The sequence below is a fragment of the Taudactylus pleione genome, unplaced genomic scaffold, assembly GCF_031769625.1.
Source record: "Taudactylus pleione unplaced genomic scaffold, aTauple2 ptg000053l, whole genome shotgun sequence".
NCBI classification, from domain to species: Eukaryota; Metazoa; Chordata; class Amphibia; order Anura; family Myobatrachidae; genus Taudactylus; species Taudactylus pleione.
Genome location: NW_028284455.1, coordinates 28,954,980 through 28,976,426, shown reverse-complemented (window position 1 = coordinate 28,976,426; position 21,447 = coordinate 28,954,980). Strand labels below are relative to the sequence as shown.

The following is a 21,447-nucleotide window of genomic DNA, read 5'->3' as shown; positions in this document are numbered from 1 at the left end:
CCCACAATATTTTGGAAAAGGGGTAGATAACCTGTGGCACTATACAGTTTAGGTTGTGAGACTACACATTCCAGCATGGCTTGCCACAGTTTTAGAAGGATCAAACATCAATACTGTAGCAGGCCATGTTGAGTTATATAGTACTACACACTTACAACATGTTGTATATTAGTCTTTGTCAAACTGTAAGCAAGTAAGGCTCGACTCAATTCAGAGCGATGCTTCGTCCAACAGTTGCCAGTTAAGTCGGAGAATGCAGGTTCTCGCGACTCAACCTGGGTGTTTAGTCACGAGAACAAACATTCTCTCACTAAAGTGTCGGCCGCGAGACTGTTAGCGCCGTGCTAACCATGAAAAGAGTCTTGTGGCTGGCACATTTGTCGGATTTCTCCTCGCACGAGGGTGCGAGAAGAAATCCTTTAGTCGGACCAAGCAGGGCACTGAATTGAATAGCTCTGGGAGTTCCCCCCCGAGGCTATTCAGTATCGCTCTGAATTTATTCGAGCCCTAAGAATTTGGTAGAAAAGAGATCCCTACATTTTGCAAGCAGTATGAAGGCGATTTGTCTAGGTGGACACCCCAACCCAAATAAAGTAGGCATATGCAGCACACGAAAAAACCTCTTTTACACTGACAGCAGGGAAGGCTTAACAGCTAATGCATCGCCTAAATATATTAACCATACATACAAGTGATTCTTTTGGGGGAATACAATGCAAGAGCCTGCGAGGGGGCCGTATGCAAGAGCCTGCGAGGGGGCCGTATGCAAGAGCCTGCGAGGGGGCCGTATGCAAGAGCCTGCGAGGGGGCCGTATGCAAGAGCCTGCGAGGGGGCCGTATGCAAGAGCCTGCGAGGGGGCCGTATGCAAGAGCCTGCGAGGGGGCCGTATGCAAGAGCCTGCGAGGGGGCCGTATGCAAGAGCCTGCGAGGGGGCCGTATGCAAGAGCCTGCGAGGGGGCCGTATGCAAGAGCCTGCGAGGGGGCCGTATGCAAGAGCCTGCGAGGGGGCCGTATGCAAGAGCCTGCGAGGGGGCCGTATGCAAGAGCCTGCGAGGGGGCCGTATGCAAGAGCCTGCGAGGGGGCCGTATGCAAGAGCCTGCGAGGGGGCCGTATGCAAGAGCCTGCGAGGGGGCCGTATGCAAGAGCCTGCGAGGGGGCCGTATGCAAGAGCCTGCGAGGGGGCCGTATGCAAGAGCCTGCGAGATGCAGACACAGGCGAGATGCCAGGGAGTTAGCCTGTATGTTTATAGCGCCAATAATTTAAGAAACAATACCAACCTAATTTTACCTTTTAAATTATTGCTACTTTAAAATTACAGACAAACTTGCCGTCATTGTACCCACACCTTCATCTTGCAGGATATTACATAAGGCCCCAAATCTGGACAAATGCACTACGGTGAACAAAAAAAAAAAAAAAAAAGTGTCCACCTGACTATTGGGTGTTCCCACAATACTTTGAAAGGAAGCAGAATTAGCCAAAAGTATGGTTGTTTTTTCTAACTTTCTTTGCTGTATTTTTTCATGTTTTGTACAAAGATGTGCATTCTAAGGCTTTGCAAAGCACAAGGTAGTACATAATATAAGCATGAAGTGACCTTTATGGCAAAAAGAAAGCTGTATACAAACTGGATCAGAAATCTCAAATAAACCACCGCCAACTGAGAGCTAGAAGTTGAGAATTCAATTTATAATTTACACTGTTGGATTTTACTAATCATGTTCTTATTTTACGTGCTGAAAATCGCTGGGTTAAAAAGTTAAACATCCTCCTTTCAGAAAGAAAACAGCATTAGATTTAAACATACCAATTATATGAGAACATATAATGACTTAATTGGACCCTTTCCCAATCCTAGGTTTCACTAATCCACTGCAAAAATGTATTTTAAAAAAGGCATATTCACACGGGGGAAAAAAAACACAACCTGAAAACAAACCTAAGCACTGCAGTTTGATTAAACATACAGAAAAGCTGTCCTTATTCAGCGTTAGTGGTTGACGTTGGAGTGGGGGGGACATTGATATTTAAAAAGCCCCCCTGAATACAAGTGGAACAAAAGTGAATACAGTATGCCATGCATAAAATAGCACTTCACCAGAAATAAAACAGTGATGCAGACATTTTAAAAGATCACTCAGCTCAGCTTTATAGCACCAACATATGGCGATGTTAAGGCAAAATTACACCCGTGGAGGAGAAAGCAGACTCAATCCATCTCTTATGCTACCCGGACAATTTGCAGAATAAGCTCGTTTAAAAGATACAATCTAAAGCAGGTAATTGCTCAAATAGATAACCATTATTTGTCTTCTCAGAGGATACCATTTGTTAATTGACCTCAAGTGCATGTACTTCTAATTCATAACCAAAATGTACTGAAAAGGAATATAACAATAACACCTTTACAAATTGAGAAAATATTGGTAACATAAGGCTAGTGACCTCTCTCTCAGCTTCTTTATCCTACATGAAAACCACACAGAACAAATCCAAGTAACATACACAACTCCTCCCACATATTATCACTATAGTCCCCAGGGTGACAAATACAGGTGAGAAGAGTGAGAAGTTATACAAATAGGATAATGGAACAATAAAGGGAATATAATATTTAGTTTTTATTCAGCCTAGCTAACAGAGGAAGCCACTGTACAAGTTATGCTGGGCATACACGGCAAGATAAAATGTCTGTCACACCGACAGACATTCTATCTGGCCGGCTGCCAGCCACAGATGTCCGCGGCATACACTGTGAGAGAAATCTCACAGCGTATAGCCCGACATCTGCGCTCCGCCCCCGGGGGAGGAGACATTTCCCTGTTCCTTCCGTAGGAAGGAACACAGGAAATGTCTGTCTGTCGGCCGCGCTGGGCATACACTGCCTGATGCGGCCGACAGTTACCGGGTAAATATCGCATCGGACGGGCATGCTGGACAATCCAGCATGCCCGACCGAGCAATATTTAACCCTGGGGTCGCCCCCCTCCACGCTACAATTATCGCGGCGATCCGCCGATATCGGGCGGATTGTCCCGATAATTGCAGCGTGTATGGCCAGCATTAGTGATTACGGTGAAATCAGCAGCAAAAGGTTGTCAGTAATTCACTACCTAGACAATACACAGAGGCAACCTCACTATTCATGCATGTGGACATTCCCAGATGGACAGCTTCACACATGCGGGGTTATCATTCAGGTGCTCCAGTATAAGCAGGAGCCAACATGTAGCCAAACTTTCCAACACATGAACAAGATGGTGTTAGATGGACTAAAGCTGGCTACACACTATATGATAGAAACCCCGACGCAGATATATCAAACATCATATAGTGTGTACACCCGATCCGTTCACGATGGTCGCTCATCACATCCTTCCATCTGCTGTTTTTCACGGCAGATGGGACGACGCAATGAACGACGTGGTGCTCTTCCATGGAGAATGTAATGACTCTTTTCAACGTCGTACAACGGAACGTGCAGTGTGTACATGCACTTAAGATTTAAATTACTCAGCTCTGCAGGTATAGTTCAGATTGGTTAGAATTTGCAACAGTTCTATCGAACTATTTGCTGCTCAGTAAAGAATTAATGCTGTATGAGCCCTATCCGTAGTGTTATATATATCCTCTAATGAAGATGTTTATGTAACACATATATACTTGCACTATATGGACGAAAGTATTTGCCCATACCTGTTAATTATTGAATTGAGGTGTTTCAATCAGACCCGTTGAAACAGGTGTATAAAATCAGGCACCTAGCCATGCAGTCTCCATTTGCAAACATTTGTGATACAAAGTGGTAAGATGATAGGATGCCACCTTTGCAATTAGAATGTTTGTGAAATACCCAGCAGGGATGAAATTTCACAGTCAAATGTAAGTGACATTATTACAAAGTGGAAGCGTTTAGAAACTGCAGCAATTCAACCACAAAGCGGAAGACCACGTAAAATCACAGAACGGGGTCAATGACTAAGGCGCATGGTGTATAAAAGTCGCCAACGCTCTGCTGATTCCATAGCTGAAGAGTTCCAAACTTCCACTGGCATTAATGTAAGCACAAAAACTGTGCCACGGGAGCTTAAAGGAATGGGTTTCCACAGCCAAGCAGCTGCATGCAAGCCTCACATCACCAAATCCAATGCCAAGCGTCGGCTGGAGTGGTGTAAGGCACACAGACACTGGCCTGTGGAGCAGTGGAAATGTGTTCTGTTGAGTGACAAATCACGCTTCTGTTTGGCAGTCAGATGGGCGAGTCTGGCGGATGCCGGGGGAGAATGTTACCTGCCTGACAGCATTGTGCCAACTGTGAAGTTTGGTGGAGGAGGAATAAGGGTATGAGGCTGTTTTTCAGGGTTTGGGCTAGTTATCTCCAGTGAAGAGAAATCTTAATGCTTCAGCATTGCAAGACATTTTGGACATTGCTATGCTTCCAACTTTGTGGCAACAGTTTGGGGAAGGCCCTTTTCTATTCCAACATGACTGTGCCCCAGTGCACAAAATAAGGACTATAAAGTGGATGAGATGTGGAAGAACTTGACTGGCCCGCACAGAGTCCTCAACCCCATCAAGCACCTTTGGGATGAACTGGAACGAAGATTGCTAGCCAGGCCTTCTCGTCCAACATCAGTGCCTGACCTCAAATGCTCTACAGAATGAATGGGCACAAATTCCCACAGAAACACTCCAAAATCTTCTAGAAAGCCTTCCAAGAAGAGCAGAAACTGTTATAGCTGCAAAAAGGGGGACCAACTTCATATTAAAGTATATGTATTTGAACACCATGTCATTACAGTCCCTGTTGGTGTAATGGTCAGGCATCATCAAAATTTACTGCCTCACTGTTGTTCAGCCTCACTGTTGTTCCCCGATGCCTCCGGACAACCCCCGGTACTTGATCCCACTAAATGCAGGATGGCGGTGACTTAACTCAGCCTCCTGTTCACTCGATCCGGCTAGCAACGTCAATGCGTCCACAGCTTCCACCAAACCATGTCCAGCGCGTTTTGTCACACAGACTACATCAGGGGTGTGGCCTTACTCCGATCAGTCCAATTTTTATCCACCCACTGATCAGATTTGCATTGTTGCCCCGGTATTGATTTAATACTAAAAGCATCACACATTATTCCTACCATTTATACTAAAACTGTACTTCCCAATGGGGTAGATCACATCACTGATCCAGGGCCATTTATTGTAGTCAAAAAATGAAGGGCTATATTCAACCATTACTCTACTGCTTGTTTTTTTCCTCTTAATCCAACCCACTTTCACAAACCATAAATAATATAAAAGCCCCATAAAAACAATTTCAATTAGATCTTGTGATGTAATTATACCCATCAGTATCACAAATTAAAAACATTTTATTTCATAACATTTAAAACTTATATTGGTTTCCGGAGGCACTGGGTAACGACCGTGAGGCTGATTGCAGTAACTTTCGATGTATATGAGCATGTATTAAGTAAAATGTATTTCTATACTATACTCACGAAACACACCTTTCCTCTGCTTTTTTACGAGTTTGATGTGTCGGCCCGTGGTTGGGGCTATTGAGGAGGCTGCACTGACATCTGGTTATTCTGGGAGTGGACTAACTTTTATTATTGAAGGAAGTCCAGGATTTGCTGTGCATCAGGTTTCTGATAGATATATGTGCATATACACACACACAAACTTATATTCCAAACTGTAATTCATTTAATTTCAGGGAATGTTAGTTCCTACACTGACATATATACACACAGCTCATACAAAACACAGAGAGTAAGCCTTAATATAAAAAAGTAAAGTTGGAGACACTTACCGTCCCGCCTACTATTCTTCCTAGTGGATACCATGCTCGTTCGTCAAACCAATTTAAAAATTCATAAAACCCGTGAAACGCTAGGTGATGTGTTGATCTGTAGTTGAACCTGCAGAAACAAAGTAAAACTGTAAGATTATATATTTAAAATATAAAATAAAAAAAACACCACCATCATGCTTGATGTTTGCTAAAATAATAAAATCAATATTATTCTAATGCACACTTGCTATATTCTGTAGCACGGAAAGAACCAATGATTACATCCTAAATGTGACTGTATACAAAATGTGCTCATTACTGTATGTGACCAAAACATACTGCAAATCAGATAAAAAGGTGGCCAAGCTGTTCAAGTTTCAATTATCACTTTTATATACAGTATAAAATATGCAGTATACAGAAGTGTACTAGCTTCAAGGTGTGCAGAGCGGTGTAGTGCATTTTTAGCTTGAATGTGTGATTTAGTCAAAACAAGATGCAACAAAACCGCTTCACAAAACTGGACTGATTAATTTGACGTGCGACACTTGTATATCTGTGTGGCAGAGTTTGGATTTGTACAAAGGAACTTGGCAAGAAAAAAAGCTGCAGCATCGTAGCACTTTGTATACAGTTTCTTGCTCTAATATTTAATGTGTTATCTCTTTGCACTAATCTCAGTTATGCTTTACAATTAAAAAAAAATCTGCAAGAAAGCCAATCTAATTTTCTTTCAATATCATGCAATTTGGCAGCGTCAATACATCTGGTTTACCTATCAAGCTGTTACAGTATAGTTCATCCAACATCAGTAAGTTTACCCACCACCAGTAACTGTAAAAGAGTAACTGTCCATTCAATATTTAACTTTGAAGTCATTTCTAATGGTGTATACACACGGTCAGATTTTTCTTTAGATCTGAACGATAACGATTTAAAAAATCGTTCAATCGTTCATATCTGAAGAAAAATCTGACATATCAGACATGCCTGAACGATGGACGATGAACGAGGCGCGTTCCCGATGGTCAGATAACGATATCTGACATCTGATGTGTTTGCAGTCAGACTTGGACGATTCCATTCATTTTAATGCAGTCAAATCGTTCATCTGACAAATCTGACCGTGTGTATGCTCCATAAGATGTGATCTGAAAATTAGTTCCCCAGACTCTTGGGGGCGATGCAATTCAGTACGAGGTGACTAGCGCTGGGAAGCTGGTCTCTGAGCTATTCAAATCACCGCTCTGTTTAGTCTGTCTATAACAATCTGAAGCTGCATACACACGTAAAGATTTTCTCTCCAACCATCCAACTAGTTGATTGGTTAGAATGAAAATCTGGTACGGTATGTAAGCAAATGACAATCAGCAATTTGCTCCCAAATGCCGGAAAATGGACAAAAACTGTTTTAGCAAATTGTTTAGATCAAACATTTAAACTTGTCTGACGACCATTTTCATCTGTTTTCTGGCATTTAGGAGCAAATTGCTGATCATCAGTTACTCCCATACGTTACCAGATTTTCATTCCAACCAATCAACTAGTTGGATGGTTGGACAGAAAATCTTTACGTGTGTACCCATCTTTAGTCGGAAAATACCGGTTCTTGCTACTCAACATGGGTGTTTAGTCGCAAGAACCGGTATTCTCTGACTAAAGTACCGAATGAGAGGCTGTTAGCGCTGCGCTAAGCAAGCAAACAACCTCGCGGTCAGCACTTTAGTCAAAAACCTTTAGTTTGCCCAACAGCGCGCTGAATTGAATAGCTCTGGGAACTCCTTGTCTGCGCTATTATCAGTGCACTGAATTGAATCACCCCCTAAATTTCCTTCTCTATGACAGACTAAAACATTGAGGAGTCTATGAGATCCCTAACATTGCCAAGATGTGGCCTTTCAATTTTCATATTTGTCTAAAGAACTCACATGTCACTGGATATATTATGCCCTGCATCTGAATGGCAGACCTTTAGCTCTTTGGAAAGGAAGATAAACTTGGCAGTCTCCCAGGGTCTGATTCAGAGTTTGACGGATATGCAGTAGCTACTGCGATATTTATGCTAATGCCACAGCTGATGGGCTGTCTATGGAGATGCCCACCAGCTGCGGCTCTAGTCTGCCGTGGTGCACAGAAATGGACATTGGCCCTGATTCAGAGCCGGATGCTCTGACCAGAGCGCTCGCTCTGAATCAGGGCCCACCTCCATTAAAATGGAGCGTCCTCCTGGACGCTCGTATAGCTGTGGGTCACCACCCACAGCATATACGAGCGTGCAAAAAGATGGTCGCGATGGTCTTGACCATCGCGACCATCGGAACTGCGAGTGAAAGCCTGCGGTTGGGTTTCTCAACCGCAAGGCCAGGAGTGATTTTGGCTCTATCAGAGCCAAAATCACTCCCACTGACATCACTAGTGATGTCAGTGGGGCCGGCTTCAGACGGTAGGCGCTCCCTTGGGAACGCCTCCGTCTGGCAGGCACGCCCCCGGCAAGCCCACCAAAGGGGGCGTGCTGTCAGTCACCATCGACAGCACGCCCCCTTTGATGAGACACTCCGAGCGAAGGAAAGTCCTTCGCTCGTCGGGTCTCGCGCATGCGCACAACGGAGCTCCCTCCGTCGTGCGCATGCGCAGTGGGGAACATCGACCCACTTGCGAGCATACTGCCGCTCGCGAGTGGGTCTGAATGACCCCCATTGGCCACACCATCAGACTTCTGAGCAATCCTATGGTTGGTTCCTTTAAACAGTGACCAGGTGATCAAGCTAACAAGCGAAACGCGCATCCCACAGTGTGCTGCTGACAAGCAGTTTCTCACACACACGGACAGACGAGCAGCCGCTATAATGGGGACTGCGAACCAGATACTTTTTTTTCCCTCTGCACAGCGCTCTCATTTGGGCTAGGTCAGTACCTTCCCCTGCAATGCCATTGGTAACAGGGAAGTGAGAAATCTAGGTGCCCAAACAGCAGAAGCGCTCTCCTATTTTTCCTCCAGATACGGTGATCTCCCCTCTCTCATCCCGTTTGAACTTTAGACAAGTGGATGTATTACCATCTCCATTTGGAGTTTTCCTCTTTTCTACCTTATATGCATTTCTATGTTCAGAGGATCCTCCATGGGCTATTTCTTTACAACATATCTTATTATTTTCAGGAAAACTATTAAGCCCTATGTTGTTTAGAGGATATGTTTGTATTTAGACAAGCCCAGTTTGAATATCCTCAAGATTGTTACATTTTGCTATGGTAATCCAATACAAGATATTCTAGCAATATATATGATCCTGTCATGCCCAAATAAAAATATAATTTGCTATAGAGAGTATATTGTTTTTTGCTTTTCCCTGATTCTAGATATTGGATTATTGCATATACATATGATGATTAAGATTATAGATTGCAATCAATCAAGATAAGTCACTGTATTTTGTACTATTTGCTTAAATGTTTCCAATTATGCTATTATGACGCTTTATGATACAATGCAGTGACTAAGGCCCGTATTCAATATGGGAGCGAAAAGTCAGTGCTGGACTTTACGCTCCACATCGGAGCTTTTCTGGGGATAAAGTATCGGGCGCGTGCCTGCTTTATCCCCGTATTCAATTTGGAGCCGGCGAAAATAGGAGCCTGCGGAAAGGTAATTATCGGGAAAAATAGGGGAATTTTCAGGAATTCATCCTGGGACCCCCCTAATGATGTCCAGACATGGGGGATCACTATGGGTACTCCCGTTTAGACCTGCAGAATGTGCTCTGCATTTTTAAATAGCGGCGGCAGGTGTTTTTCCCCGACATTGAAGGGATGCAGAAGAGCACTTGCATCTGTCGCTAATAGCCTATTCTAGAAAACACCTGCCGCATAATTACAGAATACCCCTGAACCTATTGCGCTATTTTTAATTACTGTTCCCCATTTTTTTATTTTTTTTTTTACCCTAAACTTACACAATTTTTTGGGGGGTGTCCCTGTTTTTTTTTTTACTTTTTTTTTTACACAGATCGTTTTTAGGGTCCCAGGGGTGCAGGCTATATTTTTTAAGCCTGCACCCCTAAACCCCAATTCTGCACTTGTTTTCACCATGTAAAACATGGTGAAAACTTATTCCCGTTTTTTTACAAAGACTTTTCAAACCGGCGAAAAGTCTTTGCAATTGAAACATGCGAAAATGCAAAAACTTATTGCCGATTCCGACTTTTCGCAGCCTAATTAAATACCCCCCTAAATGTTGATCCAGGAGTCAGCTATCTTCATCCTTTATATGCAACGAAGTGATATTAGGAGATCATATTCTGAATTAGGACTCTAACTGCCAATTGAATAAACAATATATTTTTTGTTTTTATCTCACTTCAGATATTACAATATATTATATGTATATGACAATTAAGACAATTAAGATTGCAATCGTGAATTAGCATATAACAATAAGTAAAAGTGAATACAAGCTCTTGGGATAAAATAACTGTCATTGCAGATCCTAGACACTGATTTATATTATAATTACTAGCCTCTAGGGATATTACATATATTTCCAAGGGTTCATCACTGAAAATTTTCACTGATTAGAAATGCTTGTGCTATTTTAGCACTGATATGAGTGATGTGTGTGCCTATATTTATTATTTTTTCGATGGGAGTGGATATATGCTTTATACCACTCCTTTTTAATTATATTTTCTATTAAAAGTTATATTTTTATCATATGTTACTTGGGTATATATTAATCAATACTGAACTATCCACTATATATATCAATCAGTCATAAACTGCATACACACAAACGATTTTGTTACCAACGATTATCTGTCAGATTATAAGTCAGATTTTGTAAAGTGTAATGAACGATTTTTTTGAACTACAAACGATTTTGCATATCAACTTAATGAAAATCGTTGAGTTGGCCAGTCTGACTGAACTACAAACGTGAAAGCGCATGAACGATAATTGTTCATCGTTTTCACTCAGAAAGTGAATGATTTTTTCAACGATTGAACAATAAACAATATAGTTAACGATAATCGTTCAAAAAGTTGTTGTTTGTGTATGCACCTTAAGAGTGCCCCAAAAACCAGGTTTTTGTCCTTTTTTTTTTGCTTTCTTTGCAAAATATGTAATGTGATTGTTCCTTAGAACAGAGCTTGACAAATATTTCTAAAATCTAGGAGCCAGGATGAAAGGAGCCAGACCCGGGCAACCAACCCCCATGGCTACACCACTAGCGGGGTACCGTAGGTAAACCACCCTCCCACAACCACATTACTGAGCAGCTAATCCCCCTCTCCAGACAACCAACCCCTAGAAAGACCACCCCAGGCAAGCAAAGCCACCGCCAGCAGTGGCCGAACTAGAGTGGTGGGCCCAGGTGCAAGAATATGCTTTGGGCACCCCTATGCAGTGCCCACAGAAGTGCACCATTAACAATGCCCCTTATAGAGTTGCCCCAGAAGTGGTCCCCCCTATGCATTGCCCCCATAGTAGCCCCCTATACAGTGCCCCAAGTAGTAGCCCTCACTATGCATTGCCCCAAGTAGCGCACCCCCCTATACAGTGCCCTAGTAGCACCCGCTTTATACAGTGCCCCAGTAGTGGTGCCCCTATGTAGTGCCCCTTTAATCAGTGCCCCCAGTAGTAGTCCCCCTATGCAGTGACCCCAGTAGTAGTCCCCACTATGCATTGCCCCTAGTAGTGGCCCCACCCTGTACAGTGCCCCAATAGCGTCCCCTCATACAGTGTCCCCAGTAGTGGCCACCCCCCCCTCTGCATTGCCCCCTGCAGCAGCCAACCCCCTCATGCAGTACCCCTTTACACACAAAAAAAAAACTACTGTATCATTCACTGCCGGCTCCCACGCCCCCGCAGGATGCCCGCGGTCCTCACCTCAGGAATCTGGATGATGATCGATGACTGTCTTGACAGTCACACACTGTGACAAACAGCCAGGAGCAGCCGTGCTCAGACCCATATCACCGACCGCCGGCTCCCATGCCCCTGCAGGCCGCCCGCGGTCCTCAGCACTGCACTTTCAGTCACACAGTGCCACACAGCAAGGAGGAACAGCCGCTGCCCAGCCAGCCCTATATCACCGCGCTGGCTCCCACGCGCCCGCTGCCCGCCTGACAGCGACTACAGTTTCTGTCCAGTCTCCGGCGCAAGTACAGCAGTCTGCGCGGCTGCCTCTCTCCCCTCATGTCTTTGACGCCGGCACCGCCCTTGTTCAGCACTGCCCCCAACCCACAGCGGGGGCTGCAGGGATAGTAGATACGCCATTGGGAGGCAGAGGGTTGCTGAAAATCTGGTTGCAAGGCAGCCAAATCTGGTCGCCATGGCCCCCGGGTTTTGTCGAGCCCTGCCTTAGAATGTCTGACAGAATTGGACAATGGAACTGTCTCTTTTCGGCCGGGAACGATTATCGGAATTACATGGATCTCCATGCAATTCTGATCTGATTTTCTACATCATTCCACCTCTGAATCAGGCCTAGAGTGTGTTAAGGAACGTACACACTAGATGATATCGCTCAGGGAGCATATCGTCTAATGTGTCCCCGGCAGGGTATGCTCAATGTAGTTATCGTTCAGTCGTCCACTTTAATCACCCAGTGTGTACGCACCTTTAGAATCCAGAGCAGTGGTGGGGAACCCTGCCAGTGTTTTGCTGTTAGGGAATGTTAAAACTGTGGCAGGGCATACTGGGATATGTAGTCCACCAGCAGCTGGAGTGTCAGGGTTCGCCACCACTGGTCCAGAGGATTTAGTTTTGGTATGAGCTCCAGATTGATAAAAGAATTAGGGGCCTATTTATTAAGATGGTTTTTCATAAAATTATGCAGAATCTGCAGTTTCTGCATAATTTTATGAATCCCACGTATGCAACAGGCTAACACAGGAGGAGATCTCACAGAAATCTCCTTCAAAACGCTAACTACCGCTGCAGCCCACATTAATGTCAGTGGGCACAGTAGTCTGACCCCAAAGTACGAAACTCCTAGAAGTGAATCTTTCCAGAGTTTGGTCCAGTCTGTTTATGCCATCCTCAGATGGTGTAAACAATTTTATGCCTATGGAGGCACATCCGGAGGAGAAGATCTTACAAATCATCTCCTGCAGCCTCCGGAAACGGATACCATGAACATTTGCAGTGTCAGTGTCCCAGGATGAGCCCTTCGAATCCTTTCACATCCTGCACATACGGAATCTTCCCATCAACGGAGATGTAGGCAAACCATCGGGCTGTAAACGAGGCCCTTTATTCAGTACTCCATTAGAAAAATTTAAAAATTTTTAAAACCTGTGAAACAATATGACTGAATACAAGTTCTACACTAAATACACACAATAATATATTAGACTGTGGGAGGAAACCAAAGCATTTGCAAGAGACCTATGAAAAGTAGTGGGTAATAAATGATGGGGTTTATATACTGATGTAAAGTGTATTTCTATGAGGCTCTAATAAAAAAATTCAAATGACTTCAAAACATAAAAGGTGCCTTACATAATAGGGCTACAAAAATATTAAGAAAAAACATAAAAGCATTCGTTTTGGTAAACTGTGATTAAGGGGGAGGATGTTTTTCCCATATACACCCACAGATAGAGTGGTTCTCAAGAAGCCTGAATTAACATAACAGTATCACGTCTAACAACCAGAGCACTCAGAAATGGTCTATCCCAGCACTGTGGGGCAGCAAAGCAAATCACTGTGCAGTCAACATACATACACATGCATTTAATTGCTGGTTACTATAAATGGTTTCCTGTTGTGTTCCAGGCTGTATTGCAAATGCACAAGTTCTTTAGTAAAACTAGATTGTAATTTAACTTTACTACAAAGCACGACTTTCAGATTTAGGGAAATTTTTGCAAGGAGACATTTACTTTCCATTGTCTCTAAACACTAACTGAAAAAGTAGTGAGAATCTAGCAGGTTACAGCACATCATCAGAATGAAGCCCCATTAGATGTATAAAAGAGTGGCGATACCAGGACTCCATTGCAGGCACACATTTAGGGTGGAATCCAATTAGCCCCGAACATTGTTTGGGCGGTAATGGATCCCCCAGGCTATCCGATTATCCCCGAAGACCGGCCTGACACCGGCACTTATTGGGGATTTGTTTTCAGGACCTGATGTGTACCCAAAACTTTCGCCAGCACAATGGGGAAAAAAACATAGGTCTGTTAAGTTATCACGGACTTTGTGTGTTCGTGACCGGGTCCCAGTGCAGGATGGGAGACCAGCTGACCGGAGGAAGGACATCACCGGAGCCCCGATCTCCGGTCCATCGACTAAGGTAAGTTATTTTTTCTTTGCAGTGATCAGCGTGTGGTCTGTTTAGACCACACAGCTAATCACTGGGGCCGGCTCTGGGTTTTTCACAATTTATTTTTAGTAACTACCAGACAGATCGCATTTCCCATTATAATTATGGGAAATGCGAAATGATTACTAAAAATATATGTGATAATTAGGGCTTGGAGTAGAATTTTACGAATTCTACTCCAATTGCCCTTTAGTGACTTTAGGTGATACTAAAATAATGTGAAAAAGGTGTGAAAACACCCTTTTTCACTTTATTTTAGCAAAAATAATAATAAATAGAGCCCTTAAACTTGAATCATTGCAGACCTTTACACATGACATTACCTGTCTAATTTCAAACTTCATTTGTATTTAATGGCATTACAAAATAACGTTTACTTTATGTATCCTGGTTAGTAGAGACTTTCAATAAGCTTTACATTTCAAAAATGCAAGAAAATACTGAATTCAAGTGATGGAACTGGATTGCACAGATTTAAGTTATTCAATCGAATCAGCATGTGCTAATTAATAACTGTACCTAGTTCTTGGAATGTAAAAAACACACATGAATTCATAAGCATGATCTATGGAAGTTACTTAAACTCCTTGTGACTGTGGTAATTGTATACTGCCCATCTCAGTTATGCACTGCTTGTCTGGCACTCTCAGAAAGTACAATAGTTTTGAAACCACTGCTGTTCCAAAGGAAAGCGTAGCACTACAGTAAAGGGGTCCACTCAATTCTAAGCAAGTTTTTTCAAAAATTCACCTGAAAACGGACAGTCTGTATTGGCCAAATCATACTATTTAAAACACCTAAAAGTGCATAATTATTTATTGAGAGGGATGTACCAGAGGTTCAGCACTGTGTCCTAACATTTTTACTTTAAAAGGAAGATTTTCTCTAACTTTTCACCTACTCAGAGCATTGCGCACAAACAAAAAAGAAAGCACGTGAATTTGCTGGGAACATGAGCGTTTGGAATTGATTTGCGTCAAAATGGCTCACAGGACCCAACTTGATCCTAAATGAATGGAACCCTAAAAGGTGGCTACACATAGCCAAGAGGTAAAACTAGGGTCATTTTACCAACATTTGGGGTGATATAAATGTTGCGTGGGCGCCAAGTTTTGCAACTCAATTGTTTTGGGCGCTCATTAATTATCGCCCTCTTCATACCCTATTAGACCAGGTTTAGCTGTGTAAAATAGCTAACTGACTAAAGATTTGGTTAGGGTGCCCTTAACCACGAGTTTCTCGCACCATCCTTTGGGTGCAAGCAGAAAGGTCGGTGCTGTCGTCTATCGCGCTCATACGGAGCAACAATTGAATTGCTCCGTTGGGCACAAAAAAATAGCTGCCGGCTAAACAACTGAATCGCCCCTGTCGAGTTTAAGAGCACAATCACATCCAGACACTAGCTTTCATGGTCTAACTCTAGATGAGGAGTTGGAAACCTAAGGCACTCCAGCTGCTGTGAAGCTACATAACCTAGCATGCTTTGCCACAGTTGTGCTGTTAGGGAATGCGAAGACTGTGGCAGGGCATGCTGGGATGTGTAGTTCCACAGGTTTCCTATCCCTACAGGTTGGTACTCATCTACTGTGATGTGCAACAGTAATGTCTGGTTGTGCCGGTTATAAAAGAATCTTTGCACATTCTTCCATAGAGGTGTGTAGGAAAATGTGCAAAGATACATCGCTTTCAGGTTGTGAAGGTTCTCTGCTGCACAGTGCAGATAATGAAATCCCCCCCCCCCCAACTGAGCAGGTGAAAGGGCATATGAAATCTTTATCTTAAGATAAAAATATCAGGACAGTTCAGAACATCCCCACAAATCATTTCTAAACCTCGTATTTCGTAGTTTTGTAATTCAACTTTGCTTTTGCATACTCAGATCTAATTGAATTGATCTCTATCAGAATGTGTCTAGTTTACAAATCCAGCAAATGCTAAATTCCTGATTGGTTGCTGCAGTTTGTTTGTTATTTTTCACCTAAAAACATTAATAAATGAGCCCTACTGACTTTTGCCAGGAAGTACTGGTTTCATCACTTCCAGTGCTGCTTTCCAGTGTCCCAATGAAGAAATAGTACACTGCTCAAAAAAAATAAAGGGAAAACTAAAATAACACATCCTAGATCTGAATGAATGAAATATTCTTATTAAATACTTTGTTCTTTACATAGTTGAATGTGCTGACACCAAAATCACACAAAAATTATGATTGGAAATCAAATTTATTAACCCATGGAGGTCTGGTTTTGGAGCCACACTCAAAATTAAAGTGGAAAAACACACTACAGGCTGCTCCAAATTTGATGTAATGTCCTTAAAACAAGTCAAACTGAGGCTCAGTAGTGTGTGTGGCCTCCACGTGCCTGTATGACCTCCCTACAACGCCTGGGCATGCTCCTGATGAGGTGGCGGATGGACTCCTGAGGGATCTCCTCCCAGACCTGGACTAAAGCATCTGCCAACTCCTGGACAGTCTGGTGGATGGAGCGAGACATGACGTCCCAGATGTGCTCAATTGGATTCAGGTCCGGGGAACAGGCGGGCCAGTCCATAGCATCAATGCCTTCGTCTTGCAGGAACTGCTCACACACTCGAGCCGCATGAGGTCTAGCATTGTGTTGCATTAGGAGGAACCCAGGGCCAACCGCACCAGCATATGGTCTCACAAGGGGTCTGAGGATCTCATCTCGGTACCTAATGGCAGTCAGGCTACCTCTAGCGAGCACATGGAGGGCTGTGCGGCCCGCCAAAGAAATGCCACTCCCAAACCGGTCATGCTGGAGGATGTTGCAGGCAGCAGAACTTTCTCCTTGACGTCTCCAGACTCTGTCACGTCTGTCACATGTGCTCAGTGTGAACCTGCTTTCATCTGTGAAGAGCACAGGGCGCCAGTGGCGAACTTGCCAATCTTGGTGTTCTCTGGCAAATGCCAAACATGCTGCACGGTGTTGGGCTGTAAGCACAACCCCCACCTGTGGACGTCGGGCCCTCATACCACCCTCATGGAGTCTGTTTCTGACTGTTTGAGCAGTCACATGCACATTTGTGGCCTGCTGGAGGTCATTTTGCAGGGCTTCTCCTGTTCCTCCTTGCACAAAGGGGGAGGTAGCGGTCCTGCTGCTGGGTTGTTACCCTCCTACGGCCTCCTCCACGTCTCCTGATGTACTGGCCTGTCTCTTGGTAGCGCCTCCATGATCTAGACACTACGCTGACAGACACAGCAAACCTTCTTGCCACAGCTCCCATTGATGTGCCATCCTGGATGAGTTGCACTACCTGAGCCACTTGTGTGGGTTGTAGACTCCGTCTCATGCTACCACTAGAGTGAAAGCACCGCCAGCATTCAAAAGTGACCAAAAATCAGCCAAAAAGCATAGGAACTGAGAAGTGGTCTGAGGTCACCACCTGCAGAACCACTCCTTTATTGGGGGTGTCTTGCTAATTGCCTATAATTTCCACCTGTTTTCTATTTCATTTGCACAACAGCATGTGAAATTGATTGTCAATCAATGATGCTTCTTTAGTGGACAGTTTGATTTCACAGAAGTGTGAATGACTTGGAGTTACATTGTGTTGTTTAAGTGTTCCCTGTATTTTTTTGAGCAGTGTATTATTGCAATTCCCAAAGATACAGGTACCATACAATTATACTTGCAGTGGATTAAAGGACTACTGTACTAGGCCATTATTAGTATCAGAACTGAAGATATTTAAAGCAAGGCTGCATAATACAGTATGAGGAAAGCCTTTTATATGCAATTGCCAGTTGCTTCAGAAGGCTACTGCAGGAAAAGATGTCTAATGTTAAAAAGTTTTACTGTAGTCACCTAGACACACTGTAGATGGCCATATGAATTTTCAGACTGATCGCATTTTAATTTTATCAGGGGCCCTATTACATTTTTGCACGGGGGTGGGATGGTGCCATCTCTAATCCACGGCACTAAATTAGCAGCCATGAGATGCAGCACTTGCAAATGATTTAGGCACTGCATAGTTTTTTAAATTCTTTATTTGCGGACAGATATTTGAAAATAAAAATGGAACATTCAGGACTAAACATGGATTATTCAAAATAATACAGATAACTGTCAAGTAAGCAACTGGAGGAGATTGCTGGCGAGCACTCAATGATGTTTCAGCCAATATCTGAAGTCATGACTTTTCATTTCAAGTGAGTATCACTCAACAGCAACTTGTGCAGGCAGACTATATGCCAAGATCAATCATAACACGTGAAAATAAGAGTTATTATTCCTGGAATATGGACTTACAGGAACAGGAATTAACAGTGGCCTTTGCCCACACAAGTACTACAGATGATGGCAAGAGGCCTCAATTCAAGCCGATCCATTGACCGTTGTATTGAGAATATGCCTTGGTACAAATAAAACTAGACAGTCTGGGATCTCCGTTATTTAAGGACAGTGCATATCTGGGGTTCTTTTGTAAACTGAAGTGACCACTTTAGCAAGTACTGAAAAATGTAGTGCTGTAAGAGTTATTCATGACACTAACCACATTCCTGTTATAAATACAGATACTAAATTACTGGTACCACAAGATCTACTTGCTTACCTTTTTCTACTTTAATATAAAGAGCCTAAAATTATTATGGATTGGCATTACTCAGCAGAACAATGTAAATCACTGCAAAACACTGGGGAAGGATGGGAAACAAAATTAGTTTCTCTATTTCAGGGATGGGGAACATCAGGCCCGGGCGCCATATAAGGCCCCCGGAATCATTTGGTCTGGCCCTCAGTGCTTTTTTTTCTGCTAGCCTCATCTGACTAGCAGGTGCCTAGAATGGCACCCTGCATCCAGAATGTAATCACCGGCGATTGTGGTATCCCCACGTGTGACATCACATGGAGGGGGCATGGCCTGCAACGGGCCCGCGAATAATGTTATATACACAATCTGTAATCTATGTCGGTCAAACAGCTTTACAGGTCTACACATTCAACTATGAAAATGGCTGAAATAACATTCAAATTAACATCAATTTACAGGCCAAGATTACATAACTCTACCGGACAAACTTTCAATGCATAATTGTGTAATACCAACAGGTAAATTAAAACAAAGCTGCACAATAGCATAAATACACCCCTATTACCTTCTGTCTCATCCGGACTATGCCATTTACGCAGCGCTTTAAAACTGTACAGTTTGAGGCTAATGTATTGTCGGTGCCAGAGTTTACTGTGTATGTGCAGGTCTCTGGGAACATGGTGCCATTGCCATGCTCGCAGTAACTTTTCTACAGCGCATTCACAAATCTTTGGGAAAATGACCACCTCGCCACTTTCCCGGTGATTTCTGCAGTGCCGATGTGGGTCTCCATGACGTGAGCATAATCTATGGTTGCAGCCAATATAGATTTGCCACGGTCTATTGTGTTTCTGAACATTTCAGCCTGTTCATTCTTGCGCAGAGAAGAAACACTTAAGGCAGGAGGACAAAGCCAATAAAAGTGTTATTGGCCAAGACAAAAAAACACAAACACAACACTAAAACCGTAGCAGCAGCGTTTGTTCTCTGTACTGAAAACTAAATTTTGTTCAAAACAGGGAAAAAAAAAAAACCTAGCTGCATAGTTAAGCTGAAGTGTTGTGTTGTCCACTCTGATTTGTGCGATTGTACTGGAACACATAAAAAGACACTAATAATGTTGGTAGTGGTAGAGTTATGGTGGGTACACGCTATACAGATATCTGCAGATGATGGTTGTTCGTACACATTGAACCATCATCTGTGTCTGGCCACAGGTCCCAGCAACCAGTTGGCGTGTCCCGCCCCCCTCCTCGCGGCTGCCGCTGTGTGTGTACGGGTGGTCTGCCGACCACCTGTACACACCTGCCGATGGAAAGTTATGTCTGCAGGCATATCTGTCCATCGGCTGTGCAGCACAGCCAATGCGATATGTCGGTGAACGCTGGTGTTTACCGACATACTGCGGGTACACACTGCCCGACGGGCAGCAGATACATTGGCCGATCAATTGATCGGCCAATGTATCTGCCAGTGTGTACCCAGCTTAGGAGGCAGAGATAGGGAAGGAGTACTAATCTAATGTTGGTATAACAGAGGTGAAGATTAGTAGCATTGTACATTAGTTACTGAAGAATAAATGTCAGTGAAAATCACATATTGTATTTATTTACCCTAACTAATAAGTAATCAGTTGTTGGCAGAAGTGGTCACTGTACAATTTTATTGGAGGAATTAAATTAGCCTCTTAAAATGTTTAAAGACTATATGTCCAAAGACGACTGGCAAAATATTATTGTGCCATTATAATTACCCCATGCTGCTGCCGTCGCCCACGACTAGACTGTAATAATTACCCCTTGCTGTCATCACCCACTACACTACAATAATTACCAGTTACTGGAACATTTGCAGCCATTATAATCCGCTATAATTGACCCTTTGTCATAGCTTACATATAGTCTTCTACAATCTCATTACCCAAACTCTTATTTGATACTAATGAGATCATATATTGCACAGGTTTAATTACACTAACGTTGATATTGTAGTCAAGATAGATTGCATGTAAAACGTACATTTGCCATTTATGAAGGAGATGGAAGCCGGACTGCAGTAACATAGAGTCAAGAGTCTAAAGGTGTCCATCCACTAGCAGACCTCAAAACGACTGCACGATTACGACATTGTAATCGTGCAGTTGTTTGTAGATTGATGTGCCTACACTGAACGACTGCTCATTCAGTGTAGGCACATCACAGACTGACAAACATGCTGAACCTGACATTATGGTCAGGTTGTCCAGCATGTTTGCAAGATGATAGATGTCTAGTGTTCACTCTAGCTCCGGCGGCATGCAGGGCGCCGGAGCTAGAGAGGGCAACCTTATGTGCGCGCCCGAAAATGGGGCGTGGTCATGAAAAGGGGGCGTGTCTATAAGATGCGTCCCCTTTTCGTCGTACTTGGGGGCGTGCCCGGCGCTTATGGACATGCCGGGCAGCCCCCAAGCGCTACAGAAAGGGAGAATAGATGCCGGGCCTAGCGGGAACGCTAGATGTCTAAACGACCAGCGGGCATGCGCATCGCTGGTCGTTTTAGACAATCTGCCAACAATTATCGAACGATAACGATATCAGTCTAGTGGATGGGCACCTTAAGGTTTGGCATACTGACTAACACAGCCCTGTCTTGACCTCTAGCAGGACGGATGCCAAATTCTCAAGGAAATCTCACACTCGCAGCTCAAATCAAACTCCTCAAAGATTTTATGATTCCTCACCAACTTTTCTTCTATCAATATGCTGTTTGTAGCATTTTT

At 43.5% G+C, this 21,447-nt stretch overlaps 1 protein-coding gene across 1 annotated transcript in view; it reads right to left on the bottom strand.

Moving 5' to 3' along the window:
- The window catches only part of STT3B (STT3 oligosaccharyltransferase complex catalytic subunit B), a 120,340-nt gene that overhangs the window by 62,888 nt on the left and 36,005 nt on the right, over positions 1–21,447 (bottom strand). Inside the window, exon 2 of the mRNA XM_088462765.1 lies at positions 5,822–5,930. Within this exon, the coding sequence (XP_088318891.1) occupies positions 5,822–5,930 (109 nt within the window). The remainder of the gene's footprint in view (positions 1–5,821; positions 5,931–21,447) is intronic.